The sequence below is a fragment of the Chionomys nivalis genome, chromosome 6 (assembly GCF_950005125.1).
Source record: "Chionomys nivalis chromosome 6, mChiNiv1.1, whole genome shotgun sequence".
Taxonomy (NCBI): domain Eukaryota; kingdom Metazoa; phylum Chordata; class Mammalia; order Rodentia; family Cricetidae; genus Chionomys; species Chionomys nivalis.
The window spans coordinates 85,938,907-85,954,712 of NC_080091.1; the positions used below are offsets into that span (position 1 = coordinate 85,938,907).

The 15,806-nt window shown below is 32.6% G+C and overlaps 1 protein-coding gene across 1 annotated transcript; it reads left to right on the top strand.

The window, feature by feature from the left end:
• The first annotated feature begins 1,788 nt into the window (after nt 1–1,788).
• On the top strand, nt 1,789–14,760 carry LOC130876373 (alpha-S1-casein-like). The gene is made up of 17 exons (XM_057772885.1): nt 1,789–1,839; nt 2,805–2,837; nt 3,457–3,480; nt 3,955–4,002; nt 6,588–6,611; nt 8,601–8,633; nt 9,452–9,469; nt 9,579–9,596; nt 9,708–9,725; nt 9,961–9,978; nt 10,084–10,101; nt 10,209–10,226; nt 10,335–10,352; nt 10,462–10,479; nt 12,241–12,267; nt 14,106–14,251; nt 14,757–14,760. The coding sequence occupies exons 1-17, from the start codon at nt 1,789–1,791 to the stop codon at nt 14,758–14,760; spliced, it is 534 nt and encodes a 177-aa protein (XP_057628868.1).
• Nucleotides 14,761–15,806: the final 1,046 nt, after the last annotated feature.

Genomic DNA, 15,806 nt, shown 5'->3' on the forward strand with positions numbered 1-15,806 from the left:
AAATAGCTGTGAAGCCCAGTCGCAGCCATCATCTTGATCATCTCCAGCTTTCTTCTCCCCTCTCTTGGGTTCAAGGTATTGTGTTCAAGGAAAGCTGCTATGATTCTATACAGCTAACCTCTTCTACTCAATTAAAATGTATTTGCAATATTTTCTGTATTTATAAAATATTGATACTTTGTTACAATATGCCAAACGCTGAAAATTGCACTTGTAAATTTTGATATCTTCTTAGCGATGAAGGAGAAAGAGTACTATAGCTGTATAAATCAATTTACTTTTGTTAATTTTTGTAACTATACATATTGCTTATTAAAATGATACATAATTTTCATATTCTCTAATAATAAGAAAATTCTAATTATTTTATCTAATTCGTTGGAAGTTTTCACACAAAGTATTTTCTGATCTCTATAAATATGATAGCAAAGACCATTTTATCAGGGTCTCTCAGGACATCTTTAATCTGTGCCATTTGGCTAATAAACATGTGGCTATGCTAATGATATGGATTTATAACCAACTTTTTTTGTGCAGAGTTTTGCACTTACAACCTTGGAAAACCATAAAAACATTCATGATAAATTAGATAGTATTTAAAAATGTCTCTTCTTTCCTACAGCTGTTTTAGATTGTTATATCAGTGTTAGTTTGTTGACAAAGACATAAAAGGATTACATGTACAATGTGATTTTGTTTTTTCTTGTTTTTTTGTTTGTTTAGTTTTTTTTTCTTTTGCAAAACAGGGTTTCTCTGTACTGCCCTGGCTCTTCTCATACTCATTCTGCAGACCAGGCTGGCCTCGAATTCAGAGATTCACCTGTCTCTGCCTTCCAATTACTGGGATTAAAGCCATGCACAAGCACTGCCTGGCTATTATTTTCACATTAAATTTTTTTCATTGATTTTTTTTCAATTTAAGTAAATATGACTCTCTCTAATTTTGTGCAATTTCCTGGAATTCTAGAAATGAAACGCATAAATACATAGGAAACTAATGACATCCACCTGAGTCATTGTCATACAGGGATGTGGCTAGCCTGAGGAGGAAAGTCATGATGTGAGAACCAATAATTTTTAATTTAATCACAGGAGGTCAGTAATATTAGTCAAGAGAATATCCACAAACTTTGAAAACATGAAATGCTTTCAAATTAATTTATAGGAAAGATACTTTTTCAAAGATTTCAAATGAAAATTCCCATTGGGTTTTAATTATTTTGTACTTCTTGCAAAGGTGATGATTTAAGGAGAACTGTTCTTTGTAATTAATTTTAAGGACTGATGGTTTATTTATCTCTTAAAGAATATCATATTAAATGTCAAATTGTTTTTTAGACATTAAATAAAATTGATGGGAAAATAGTATAATATAAGAACTAAGAAAGAACAGGCAAGATGGTTCAACATATCTAAACACTTGCCATGGAGCCTGGCATTTGAGTTCCTCCCCAAAGCTCCAATGGTAGAAGAAAAGAACAGACTTCGAATTTTGAACTCACAAATTATTCTCTGATCCATATACATGCATGCAGTGGCAATATGACTTCAGAGAGAAAGGATTGGAGGGAGAAAATAAATAAATGAAAAGTTAGAAGAACTAAGATAACAGAAATGGTAAACACTTATTATTTACATAACCAAACATCTTGTGTTTAAAACTGCTACTTCTCAAAAGAATTTATCTTTAGCATCGTAATTACTCCTTTGTTGAATGGTCAAGGAAAGATGTATGAAGGTAAGATCTAACATCTTCTTACTCTTTTTCATAAATAGGACTCAGCAACCATGAAACTCCTCATCCTCACCTGCCTCATGGCTGCTGCTCTTGCTATGCCTGTAAGTACAATGGGAAAAAGAAGCTCTAGCCTCTTGTTAGAAATGACCCAGCAGCTGCTCGTACCTGAGTGGCTGCAGTAATAACTCTAACCTAACAATTGCAGTCAAAATTAGAAATCCTTCCAAAACCCTTCCAAATCCAGAACTCCAAGTCACTTGTCCTTTTAGAAATTAAATAAACCCACAATGAAAACCACAAATAAAAGTGAGAAAAAAATAAAATATTGCATAACACTATAAAAACATAATAGGATGTAGCAGGGCTTATTTCCCCAGTACACCATAGAATAAGTGTCCTTCTCAATATGCCACAGGCATATGATATTTCTTTATCATGTATAACAAAGACCCTTATATTCCATAGTATTCTACATTGTTAGATACTCATTTTTGGTGCCTTGTATCCGCTTGTCTTCCCAAGAAATAGAAAATTCATATACCAAAGAAAACAGTGTGGTGTCTGCTTGTATACAGTAACAGTTTAATTAAATTTTATTATTATCTTATCAATCAAAATGCAGATTTAAATAATTCTGTAATATAATTGATGATAAATGCAATCATGACAAAACTTAGCATGTAGTTAGGTAACTATACACCCCCCCAATTGGCATGTTTTAAAATTATTTTTAAAATTCTCATGAAATATAAACTGTCCAGAGAAATAAATGATCATTTTGAAACAGTTAAAACTAACTGAAGAGTTTTACTTTTCAGACATTTCAAATGGTTTTTTTAATTTTCTGTCATAATCTAAAGAAAACAGAAACTATTTTTTATATCTGCCAATAAAATAATTATTTCTTTTTATTCCCAGAGCAACAGTTTCTGACAATTTTTAATATTATTCTTAAAGATTTTTCTTAAATAGCAATTTCAAGTAAATGGTATTATATGTGCATTATTATTGTTATCTTGGTTAGTTTTAGCCTTATTTATGTTATTAATTTTCTGTTACATTTCAGAAACTTCATCACAGAAATGCAGTAAACATTCAAGTAAGTACTGTACTCTTCCCTTCTAGAACTTTCTCTAATCAGGGACTTACTTGATAATGCACTGCCAGCAAAAAGACCCAAACTCTGTCTTTCTTTCTCTAAGAAATGGCCCCTTTTACCTTTACTGGGGAGTATCTTATCCAAAAAAAAAAAAAAGTTAGCAGATGCAAGATTAGTTATTTATACAAAACTTTCTATAAAAGTGCACATGGGGCCAATGAAATGTCTCAGTGGGTAAATGGCAGTGCATGCAAGTCTGATGTCTTAGTAAGTCCCTGGAACTCAAGCTGGAAGGGGAAAAAACAACTTTCAACCTTTACGGTTGTTCTTTGGCCTCTATATATGTACCTTGGTATAAACATGACTACTTCACACACACACACACACACACACACACACGTATCATTTTGTTCACAGGAAATAGCAAAACAGAATATGTTAATATTTTAATATATTCTGGCTTTTCCTTTTCCATTTAATTCTTGTGACTTTTAATTGTTCTAATTTTATGTAATGAATCATGAATTACTTAACTATACCACACTCACTACAATAGGCATTAATCCTCCACTCTTTCCAGTGTATGAACTAATGTCATGTTATCACTTATTCTCTGTAGAATCAATACCAGGACAGCTCTGAGGTAAGTTAACTGTGTAGGGAGCTGTGTCCATGTTCTGCTGGTCTCTTCAGTTGGTTATAACAAATGTGGAATGCCTTCTACACACTGATTTTCATGTATCTTCAAAAGAATCTAAGTGTTCAGATACCTGGACTGCCCTCTCAATCCTGTTTTGATTCAGTGCATATGTAAAGTCTTTGCTTGACAATTTGGAAAACATGCTTGACAGATCAGGATTGGATAAAAAGGAGCCAGTTAAGGTGTCTCTTTTAGATTTTTGATTTAGTGCATAAAACTAAAACTACAGATTTATCTTCCACCTAAGAATCTACTGATTTACTGAATTAAATTAAACACTTGGTCTCCTGCGGCAAAGAGTTCATTTTTATGCATTTACAGTCATTCTCCATATATAAATGAAATAATATGTTTCAACACGTGTGTACTTTCAGGGATCAGCTTATCATTTTATAATCCAAAATTTAATTTCAACAGGAACAACAGGAGTCTCTCAAACTGCCAATGTATCTCCAGTTCACTGAGGTAAGTGTTACCAATTCTTAACAAGCAAATGCACTCTTAGAGGAAAACACATTCTTTTTAGGCTAACATGCAGGTAGAGGATGCAAATATGGCATTTCCATGCATGCTTCACCATACTTTGGTATCAATAAATAGATAAACAAAGTACAGTATGCTTGCAAAAGTGTCTTAACTTGAGTTGATAGTCCTTTTCATTCATTAAAAAGTAGATTTTAATTTTAATTTCTATCTAAAATTTTGCTTCTGACTAAACACCTGTCTTTTCTTTCAATGATCTATTTAGCAGCACAAGGTTTCATGCTCACAATGTAGAGTATTCTGTGATACAGTTCTCTACAAAGTTGTTTGTTGAATAAAGAATATCAAATTTTGAAGGAAGACAATTATTTATTGAAAAGATTTGATGGCTAACCCAATTTTGTCTGAATGAATTTTAACATAAATATTTTAATTCTTGCCCTTATTTTTGGTATTTTAATAAACCATTTCCCCCTTCTCTTTTCTCTCTTTAAAACTTCCCAAATAGCTGTTCTTGCTCTTCTTTCTTCCTTCCTTCCTTCCTTCCTTCCTTCCTTCCTTCCTTCCTTTCTTTCTTTCTTTCTGTCTGTCTTTTTTTCTTTCTTCATTAATTGGTATATACACACACACATATATACATTACCAAATACATAAATACACCATATTCAATCTACATATATTATATGCATGTATTCAAGGCTGACCATTTGGTATTGGATAACCAATTGGTTTCCTCTTCCATAGGGAAGATTATTTCTCATGCTGTCAGCATTCCGTAACTATCTGTAGTTCTTTGTGTTGAAGACCCCTGGACTTTCCACTGCCCACTTTAGCAAGTCTTCATCAGAAGCTGAACCAAAAGGTCTTATTAACCTGACATCGTAAACTTGAGCTGAACAAAGACAACATAACTTTTTTTTAAGTCTAATTAGCACACTTAAGACAGAATGACTCCATGGGGTGTAGAGTTTAAAGAAAGATATTCAAATGTTAAAATTAATAGATCACAGAACTGATAAGTAACTGAAATGATTGGCAATTACAACAAAAATCAGGTAGAATAAATTTGAAAGTATTTTAAGGACACATTTACTGACAGAGTATACAAAGATAACACAGCAAAGAAACACTTAAGTTTAGAATTGATGTAACAAGAGCAATGGGACATTAATGGAAAATAGATATAATTTTAAATTCACAACAGGAAGGGATGATGTCAATTTGATTACTGATTCATATTAGTTATGTCCTTTATAACTAATACTGTTTTTTATTTCTTTTATAACCATAAGAAATTCTTCAATGACCTGAACAAAGTAAGAAACATTCTAAGAAATTTAAACTATTATTAAATTCTGTGGTTTAAATATGTGTCACACAAGTTATATTTTGCTTTTTCAGCAGAGAGCTATTCTGACAGAACAGAGTGATGAAATCAAGGTACTAATGCTTTCCATAAAATAATATGACAGATACACACCTCCATACAGTACGAAGATACTTTTATTTGGACTGCTTATGCCATTATTCTTTATTTGACCTCTCAATTACAGTGATAATTAAAAGGCCTTCTAATTGAATGGACTTCCACGAACAATTGTGATGAAGTATGATATACATATACCTCAATGATTAAACAAATAAACGCATTTACAGTCTGGTCCATGGTTTGCATAGACTATGAAGGCTGAAGAAATGCATTGTAAGGGCTGATTAAAAAGCATTGCAAGTGGCCCCAAAACATTTTACTTTACAACAGTAATCTTCCACTAATCACATTTGAACTTGATTGATTAATACTTTTTTTAAAAATCAATATTAAAAGAGTATATAGTTCTTAAAATTCATAGAAGTAATGAAGTGCATCTTTTACAAACTATTTAGTGACTGAAATCTTTTCTTACAGCAAACTATGAATGAATCAACAGAGGTAATGCCCTTTGTTTTAAAAATACTTCGCTGGGTACGGGGAGGGGAAACACATAATAAGCATTCTCTGCAGTTATCATATATAATGAGAGAATAATTCTGAGCATTCAATGATGAATATCTCTAATTGCCAGAAAGAACAGACACATTATGTGTTTGCTGAAATTAAGTAGATGACACACTAACACTGATGTTTTGAACTTCAGCCCTAGGGTGTTATCTTTCTACTACTGTGATGCTAAACATGGGTGCAGGATATTAAACACAAAAGAATTATTTCTTAAATATCTATGCACACTTGAGCCATTCTACTCTGGCATGCTTCTTATACAGTATTTCTGCTCAATGTCCAGAAACTAAGTTAAAAAAAAAGTTGCACTGTCACAGACATATTAACATGTTGACAGTCACTCCCGATGCGAAAGAACTCGCTCAAGGATTTTAATTAATCTTGGAAATGCAAATTAGGAAAGTGAATACTTCAGTTTGACAATTTTTGCTTGTTTTCCTCAATTCTTAGATAGTCTCCAAATTTCTTTTTTTTCTAGCATCTATTTGAGTTGGTATTGATTAGTTTTATATCTCAGTGTTTGTCATGAAAAATAAGAAAAATTTTTCTTCTCATTTCTTTTCCTTAGGAACAAGCAATGGCAAACGCTCAGGTGAGCTGCTGTTTTGTAAAAACTAAGCAATTGTGCACCATGGGCATGTGTGCACTCTGCTTCGTTTTCAGAGACCTAACTTATGCTAAGCTCTCTGGGAAAATGACTCTCAAAGTATTTTCTTTCTTGAAGTTCTCAGAATTGTGTGCATATTTGTGAATAAAGTATGCAAATGTGTTCCAGTTAGAACTGGGAGTAGAAATTTAAGTCATTTAGATGATAGTAAAATAAAAGGTTTGCTTGTTGATTAGAATAAAAACTAAAAAGAAAAATGTGCATCAAAGGTAGACATTGCAGTGGAATACCTTGCTGACATTTGGACCTAAGAACTTTTTTTTCTACTCCTGAATACAGTGCTAAAACAGATAACCCCACATTGACCGATGCGCTATGCTACCCAATGATACTGCATTGGTCAGTTACATATATAGTCAATTAACTATCTCCAGACACAAATAATCAGTGGAATAATAAAATAGATTTTTTAAAAATGTATGAGTGGAGATGAAACTACAAAGGTATATATTTGTGTGAATTGGAAGAGAGAGTAAACATTTCAAAGGGTGTATGATTTGATACCGAATCTAATTTTTATCCCCACAGTGAAAGTGTTATTTTCAGTATTTTCTGTTTATTCACATTAACTAGTCCCAAAGTATGTGAGAATTAACACTGACCCTAAGGTCTTTGATAACCTTGCTCAATAGCTATTCCATTAGCTTTTTATTTTATCAGGAGTTTTCATAAATTTTGCATTAATACAAGGGCACAGTTGTTTTTGTTTTAATAGATAAAAGGCACTATGTAAAGGCTTTCCTCACTTTCTTCCCACATTGTTAGGGTTTCCTGCACATAATTTTCAAGTAAAATTGATGAGAAAATATATTATAGTAGCCACAAATCTTTTCACATAGTTTGTTTCAACACTAAAATGACCCTTTCAGTGCTATGGGACTGTTTTCTTCAAATTTTGAAACTTGCAGGAGGTCGTAACCCTCATTTTCTTCCTCTTAGCAGGCAGTCGCCAGCACCAGCTCATCAAGCGAGGTAAAGGGTTTTATTTTCATTCCAAGCTCCAGTACCTTGGGAGACATTTGTGAAAACCTGTAGAACTATACAAAATTACAACATAAGACATCCTTGCCTGAGACTCTATGTGTGTGACACTATATTTTAGAATGCAGTTATCATCCTTAAAAAGGAGAAAGTAACTGCTGGCCAAAGATGAATTTGAAGAGTTATTTCTAGGCAAACAATCCTATCTGGCCATGTGTGGGGTCCCCCTGCTGGATTGTTTATCTTTACATTTAGTTTCTTTCTTCATCATCCTCAGATTTTTTTTTTTTAAATAGAACTTGAGGCTATGAAATGATCTCTTCCAAGTGAATGATGTGTGTGCTTTATATTGTGTGTAGAAGTGACTTAGATGTGGATCACCCTGGCTCTGATAATACAAGTAGTTTTCCTTCTTTTCCTCTTGCTAACCTAAAGAGAGGACAGTAGATCAGAAGATGCTGAAGCCGAAGCTTTGGCCGGGCGGTGGTGGCGCACGCCTTTAATCCCAGCACTTGGGAGGCAGAGGCAGGTGGATCTCTGTGAGTTCGAGACCAGCCTGGTCTACAGAGCTAGTTCCAGGACAGGCTCCAAAACCACAGAGAAACCCTGTCTCGAAAAACCAAAAAAAAAAAAGAGTTAAATTTCCAGTTATTAAAATAAAATGTTGGAGAAGTAGGGTAGTTATGTTAATTTTTAGTTGTGTTTATTTCCATTGGTCGCAACATTCTGAGTAATGTCCTAGTAAAGTTAGTAAGAAGAAAGGCAGCATAAGTGCAATGTGCAACCCAAATAGCAGCTCCATCTCACTACCCAGGAGTTTATGGCTCAAGAACATTCTAGTGCAGTAACTTAGTAATACAGCATGTTTTGATTAGAATTCTTCAAATGAGAATATATCATAACTATAAATCTGTGTTTTCATCATTTCATTAGGAAACTGTGAATGCTATTTCCAATGTCAATGAGGTAAGGCATATTTGCTAAATTTAATTTGTTTACTATTATTAATAGTAAACAAAGTGTACAAGAAATTGAGAATATTTTTCATTTTAAACAGGAACAGCTTAAGAGACAGATCAAATGCAACCAACAATGCCAGGTAATGTTTTAATCATTATGAAGCTAATTCATATTCAATTATAAAGATAATATAAATGAGTTTCATTCACACTTTTTTCTAAATAAGCCATTTATTCTAGCTTTAACATTAATAACAACAAATTATTTATCTGAATATCAGCATAAATGTTTACTCCTAATTTTTTGAACCAGAGTTAAAGTTTATTAACTCTCTGATATAAACATGATATTAAAAGACAGGGGAGAGAAACAGAGAATATTGTTATGTGCTGTACAGTGAATGTGAGCTTCTTAAGGTTGAGCAAAATTTAGATGTCATATAATTAATTTCTAACTAGGAAAATCTTTGCATTAGTGGAGTCAATGTCAAATATTACATATTATTCCAATACAAATTTCTTTCAGTCATAAACTAAAGGAGAATTATTTTTTTTCCCTAGCAAGCTACCATGGCCCAGGTGAGGTGTTTTTTTTTTTTTTTACTAAATCTAAATTATTTTAATATTTCTTAAATACTATGACAATAAAAATTCCATGTCAATCAATATACTAAAATAGTTATTTTTTATCTTTAGCAGGCTACTCTGACCCAGGTAAGATTCTTAAATTAAAAATAAATTATTTTAATATTTCTCAAATACTATGCCAATAAAAATTCTATACCAATTGATATACTAAAATGAAAATTATTTTTCCTTCTATAGCAAGCTTTCCTGGCCCAGGTAAGATTCTTAAATTAAAAATAAATTATTTTAATATTTCTCAAATGCTATGTCAATGGAAATTGTATACCAATTGATATACTAAAAAGAAATTATTTTTCTTCTATAGCAAGCTTTCCTGGCCCAGGTAAGATTCTTAAATTAAAAATAAATTATTTTAATATTTCTCAAATACTATGCCAATAAAAATTCTATACCAATTGATATACTAAAATGAAAATTATTTTTCCTTCTATAGCAAGCTTTCCTGGCCCAGGTAAGATTCTTAAATTAAAAATAAATTATTTTAATATTTCTCAACTGCTATGTCAATGAAAATTCTATATCAATTGATATACTAAAAAGAAAATTATTTTTCTTCTATAGCAAGCTCCCCTTTCCCAGGTAAGATGTTTTTACTGAATCTAAATTATTTTAATATTTATTAAATACTAAGCCAAAATGAATTCTGTCAAAAATTTGCTGAAAGAAAAATTATTTTTCTTTCACAGAAAGCTTCCCTGGCCCAGGTAAGTTTTTTTTTAAAATGAATCTAAATTAATGTTTCTTAAATATTATGCCAATATAAATTCTACATAAATCAACATAATAAAATACTTATTTTTCTTCCATAGCAAGCTGCCCTGGCTCAGGTAAGATTTTTTGCTAAATCTAGATTATTTTAATATTTCTTAAATACTATGCCAATGCAAATTCTATATTAGTATACTAAAGGAGAATTTTTTTTTTTCTTCCTTAGCGAGCTGCCCTGGCCCAGGTAATTTTTTTTTTACTGACTCTAAATTATTTTAATATTTCTCAAGTTGTAAGCCAATATAAATTCTATGCCGATCAATATACTAAAAAACCTACTTTTCTTCTTTAGCTTGCTTCCATGGCCCAGGTAAGACAATTTACTAAATCTAAAGTATTTTAATGTTTCTCAAATACTATGCCAATACAAAGTCTATGTCAATCGATATACTAAAAGGAAATTTGTTTTTCTTCTTTAGCAAGTTTCCGAAGTACAGGTAAGATTATTTACCAAATTTTAAATTATTTTAGTATTTCCATTATATGTTGTGTGATAGTGATATCCATATTGTTGCTCTAGTTTTCAAGTTGATTCTGTTTAGAACAAATCTACAAAAATTTAAATATCTTATTTCACAAGTACAAATGTCAGCAATTCTCTCAGAAATTAACCGATTGTCTTAACTATGTTTGTAAGGTTAAGTGATAAAGTTTACACATTTTAGAGGCATCCGGATTTTGCATAGCATTTCCATTATATTTCATAGTACTTATTGCAATCTCTATGAAAAAGCGAGTGCATAGTAAGTGTAGACAATTCATAAATGAATAAAGTCAGTAGACTGAAGGACACAATTTGTTTTTCTTCTTTAGCAATCTGCCTTTGCTCAGGTGAGATAATTTACTAAATTTCAAATATGTTAGTATTTATATTGTGTGTTACATTTTAAACATACACTGTTTTGTTTTAAAACACAGAAACACCTTCCAAGACTGAGCCAGTTCTGCTACTCAAACATGGTAATATTTTACTTACCATTTACCAAAGAAAAAAATTAATAAAAATTAATAATAATTACAAATGGGTATGAGAATAAAATATCATGTTAAGGAATTGATGGGCTTTGGGCTTGTATTTCTTTCAGAGAATAAAATTTATTTACTATTTATTTTTCTGAATTTCAGTAAATTTAGCCTTATACACTCAAAATATGAAACTTTGGATTTTTTCAGTAATTTACATAGAATCGGTATGGTCTGTTGTAAGTTTCATGGATACTGACATAATCTTGACTCATTGTAGTGAGCACAGTAGTGTGAAGTCAGATGTCTGAGTAATCCAAAATACGTTTCCTTCTGTACAGGAGCAGCCTTACAGAATGAGCGCATACAACCAAGTCCAAATGGTAATATTGATCTGTATGATGAAATTAATATATTACTAAGATTTGCTTTAAAACTTCCACTCAGATAGATTCCTCTTTCTCTTTTTCCTGTTCCTAAACGAGTTTGTATTGTTTAACTCATTCACCATCCGTTGTGTGGTGCCTGCTCCCGGTCCACCTTGTGCATAACTCAGCTCCTGTGGGCAGCGCAGCTATAATCACAAGCATTACAAAGGGTTACTTTCTACAGTTACATTTATTCATGTCAACACCTCTTTGATTGTCACGTAACTATATGTGTAAATTTCGGATTGTCAAACTGAATGTAGTTTAGAACTCCCCAGTTCGGTTTTAGTCATGTTTCCTTAATCGGGGCATGTTGAAGTTTGACTAGATTTACTGACTGACACACTTCTTTGCAGAGACTATCTAGCTAGATTCTAGACTTCAGAGTCCAAGGGAATTGTATCAAAATCCTTCCGCTTTCTATTTTGTCATCTATGGGGTGAATTTTTCAGTCATACAGATGCTGTCTGACCCACTGTGCACTACTGGTTCCATTGTGTCTCTGGGATTTAAGATAGAAATCAATTACTATGAAACAGCTATTCCCTAGCAATTCTGACTCAGGAGATCCCTAGAGCCATTGCATACCAGGCATAAAGATTTCTAACAGGACTTACTATTTAGTGAATCAGTGATTGTTGGGGGTGCCTCTATATCTCAGAGGGAAAGAGGTCAGTGGGTAATTAAATGGCAGTTAACAAAATTAGTGACAACTCCCATGTCATTAACAAGAAAGGTTTCAAGCAGGTTGCTTCTTCTGTGTTAATAGAGCCTAAAAGTAATTTCTATTTCCTTTTCTCTTTGCAGAGACAGCCTATGAGTGTAGTGGATCAGGTAAAAAAAAAAAAAATCTGTGTGTGTGAGTGTGCACATGTACACATGTTCATGCGTGTTTTGTGACATTTGTGTGTGCATGTACAATGTTGCTATCTATCTATCTATCTATATAAATTGTGTACAATGCTGATGTGTGTGTGTTGTGTCAATAAGTAGCATTGATTGCACCAATATTTCTTAGCTACTGGCTACTCTTGGGCTCTCTAGTGATAGTTCCGGCCTCGCTGTGGAATTTCAGATAATTTGCCAAAGGAAAATGAGAGACTAATTCTTTAGACATCTCTGAAGGAAAATAGTTTTAGTCCAACCTTTAAATCAGAAAAACCTACTTGGTACCCTGCTTCCAAACATGGTTATGCAATAGAAACAATTTAAGTTCTCAATCTGAATACATATTGTGTCTCACTTTGGAGAAATTAATAAGACTGTCAATTTTTCATCTCCGCCAATTCCCACATCTTCATATTTCTAGTGTCTATTTAATTCTTTCTTTCTTTATTTATTTATTTATTTATTTTTTTTTTTTTTTTTTTTTTTTTTTTTTTTTTTTGGTTTTTCGAGACAGGGTTTCTCTGTGGCTTTGGAGCCTGTCCTGGAACTAGCTCTGTAGACCAGGCTGGTCTCGAACTCACAGAGATCCACCTGCCTCTGCCTCCCAAGTGCTGGGATTAAAGGCGTGCGCCACCACCGCCCGGCTTAATTCTTTATTTTTAAAAGAAGTCACTTTGTGTTCAATTTGGAGACTGTTGGTCCTTGACAGTCCCACTTGTATGTATCACATAGAAAGTTCTATTATTATAAAGAAACTTAAGAAAGTGATGGAATTTTCTTTTTATGAATATGATTATGGCTAAATATTGCCTCCCAAGGTTTTAGATATTAAATCATTTATTGATTTTTGAGATGATTTGTCAGTGTGTCCCAAGTCATCTTCTTTGAGTTCTTGAATTCTGCAGTCATTTTCACTGCTCAAAGTAAAAGCAAATTCAAGGCAATGATTCATTTTATTTAAAATGTGATAAAAATATTGGCTTCGACCTTTTCTTTTATAGACAGTTTGAAAATGTACATATAGATTTTCTTCTTTTCAAATTTAGCACAATAATTTAGTCTTTATTGGTGACTATATGTAACTTATGAAGACTGGTTTTTTTCCTCTCTCTCCACGAAGGAACTGGCCCAATTCTTTGCTCAGGTTAGTTGGTTTGATTATTTCATTTTATTTTATATATCAATAAAAAATAGAAATTTTCATATATAATACTTGTGTTATTATTTATAAGAGTGTTCACAGAAAAATTTGACCTGTTTTTGATTTTAATTCTGGTCCCATAAAATATAAATTCTACTTAGAGAGTTTTGGATGTATTAGAAATTTCTAAATTTCTGACTAAAATTATGTAATAGATCAATAGAAGCAACTGTTCTAATATTTCAGAAAGAAACACAGTTTTTTTGTCCCCAACCTGGTTTCTTGGGAGGCCCTAAGCTAGCATTTAGAGAATTATTTTCTATATATGAGACATTTAAGGATCAGCTATATTGACCCTGGATATAGGACCCTTTTTTGGACATCAGAGTCCTTAAGGAAAGTTAAGTAGGTTAAATTAGCAAAACTATTTTTTTGTAGTCAAAATATCAATGAGTTTCAGTTGAGCATTAATGGAGACTCATGTTCTTATATCTTCGGGTCTTGTAATTGGATCTATATGGATAATGTTGGGCCTAAGGATTCAGTTTTAAAAGGCAACCTTAAGAAGTGAGAATGATGCCCAGCTCTATATGGACTCAAACATCCATTGCTCACACATTTTTTGTTTTGTCTTTTTCTGCAGGTCTTTCCACAATTCTACCAGCAGTATGAGACCTATCCCCTTTGGTCTTTTATTCCACAAGATGTACAGCACATTACCCCCGAATCTGTTCTTAACACTGCCAAGCCCATTGCCCCCAAGACTGCTGAAGAAACCAAAGTGTGGTGGTAAGTATATGAAAATTACTAAATGTTGATGCTATACCAAAGGATGCATAATAAGAAAATATTTAAAATAAAAATGACCAATCAGATGCTTTCTGGTATCTAAGACTCAAAGTGACCTCTCAGTAACAAGAAGAAGAGCAGAATTCTCCATTTAGTAAATGGAGCCTACTTTAATGATGGAAGCAGAAGATTGCTGATGCATAGCAAACATTATCCTTCTTCAGTTTTCACTAATCTCTAAGCACTTTCTCTCTCTCTCCTCTCTCTCTCTCTCTCTCTCTCTCTCTCTCTCTCTCTCTCTCTCTCTCTCTCTCTCTCTCTAACACACACACACACACACACACACACACACACACACATATATATATATATATATATATATATATATATATATATAATCAATTGAAAATGTATGTAAAAAAACCCACATGCATTCGTCCTAAATTCAACTCCTGGCGTTTTCCTCATTTGAAATACTATGGTAATGCTTTTTCTTATCTTTAAGGTGACCTTTATCCTTATGGTGATCCTTAAAGTAAACTTTATTAAGCATAGTATAATGAAAACAGGGACTTAATAAGTAACCATCATTAAAATTTTCTACTGAATAAATTCATCCACTGATGTGAATGAATTTTGTTTTTTCAGAGACATTAATTCAACCCTCAGAAACTCCACAATTACAACACTCGGTGAGTTTACAGTGTTTGTGTCTAAAGCTCAGCCCTACTCCATTTGAAATTTGAATTTTCATAATTATGTATTTGAATAGTATTAGTACTTAAATAATTTAATGGCAAATAATGTTTTACTAGTAAGACTTGTAATAATGGAATAGCCTATGCAAGTATGTGTGAATGTCACTACTTCTTTGTGGAATAGTGCTTCTGAGACAAAGATCCTATCTTTTTATGATGCTAAAGTAGGAATCAGTAGCAAGTCACACAGTAAAACTAAACATGTATTTTAATCATCTCAGCCACTCCAAGTGTGTGTGTGCTTGTGTGTGATGTGAGATGTTCCTTCCATCCCCCCCCCATGGAAGCAATAATCTTCTGACTATGTGGCAGTCTTATTTTGTGTTTGCCTGGTGGAATCTATAATAATAACACAAAAAGTTACACCTTAGTAAAAAATTATCCATAAATCAATACAAACCAAAAGCAATATGTGTGTTTGTGTGTGTGTGTGTATCAGTAATAGAGAAATATAAATGGTCCCATGAGCTAGGTTGATGTAAAAAAATGAGTAACAAAGTATATCAAATCATAACAACTTCCCCTCAAAATGACATAATATAGCTAACCATGAATTTCCACCTCTACTTACAGATGTTACTGGAGCCTCCATCGTCTTCACTTCTCTTCTCCATTCATCATATGGATTCATCATCTTATCCAAGGCTTAATTGCTATTGTAGAATAGAAAGGGCAATCGTTCTCTTGGGTTGTCTACTGCATATAGGATGGCATAGCATCCTTCCTTAAGCTTACCTTTCCAAGGAAGAGTCTATCTAAATTCCAGTTGCATCATATCAGTAGGGAAAACACCGAGA

Excerpts from the sequence above, each read along its gene's own strand:
- LOC130876373 (XM_057772885.1), top strand. The coding sequence starts at position 1,789 with ATGAAACTCCTCATCCTCACCTGCCTCATGGCTGCTGCTCTTGCTATG. Across the intron at positions 1,840-2,804 it reads CTGCTGCTCTTGCTATGCCT|AAACTTCATCACAGAAATGC; the intron begins GTAAGTACAATG and ends GTTACATTTCAG. Across the intron at positions 12,268-14,105 it reads CTATGAGTGTAGTGGATCAG|GTCTTTCCACAATTCTACCA; the intron begins GTAAAAAAAAAA and ends CTTTTTCTGCAG.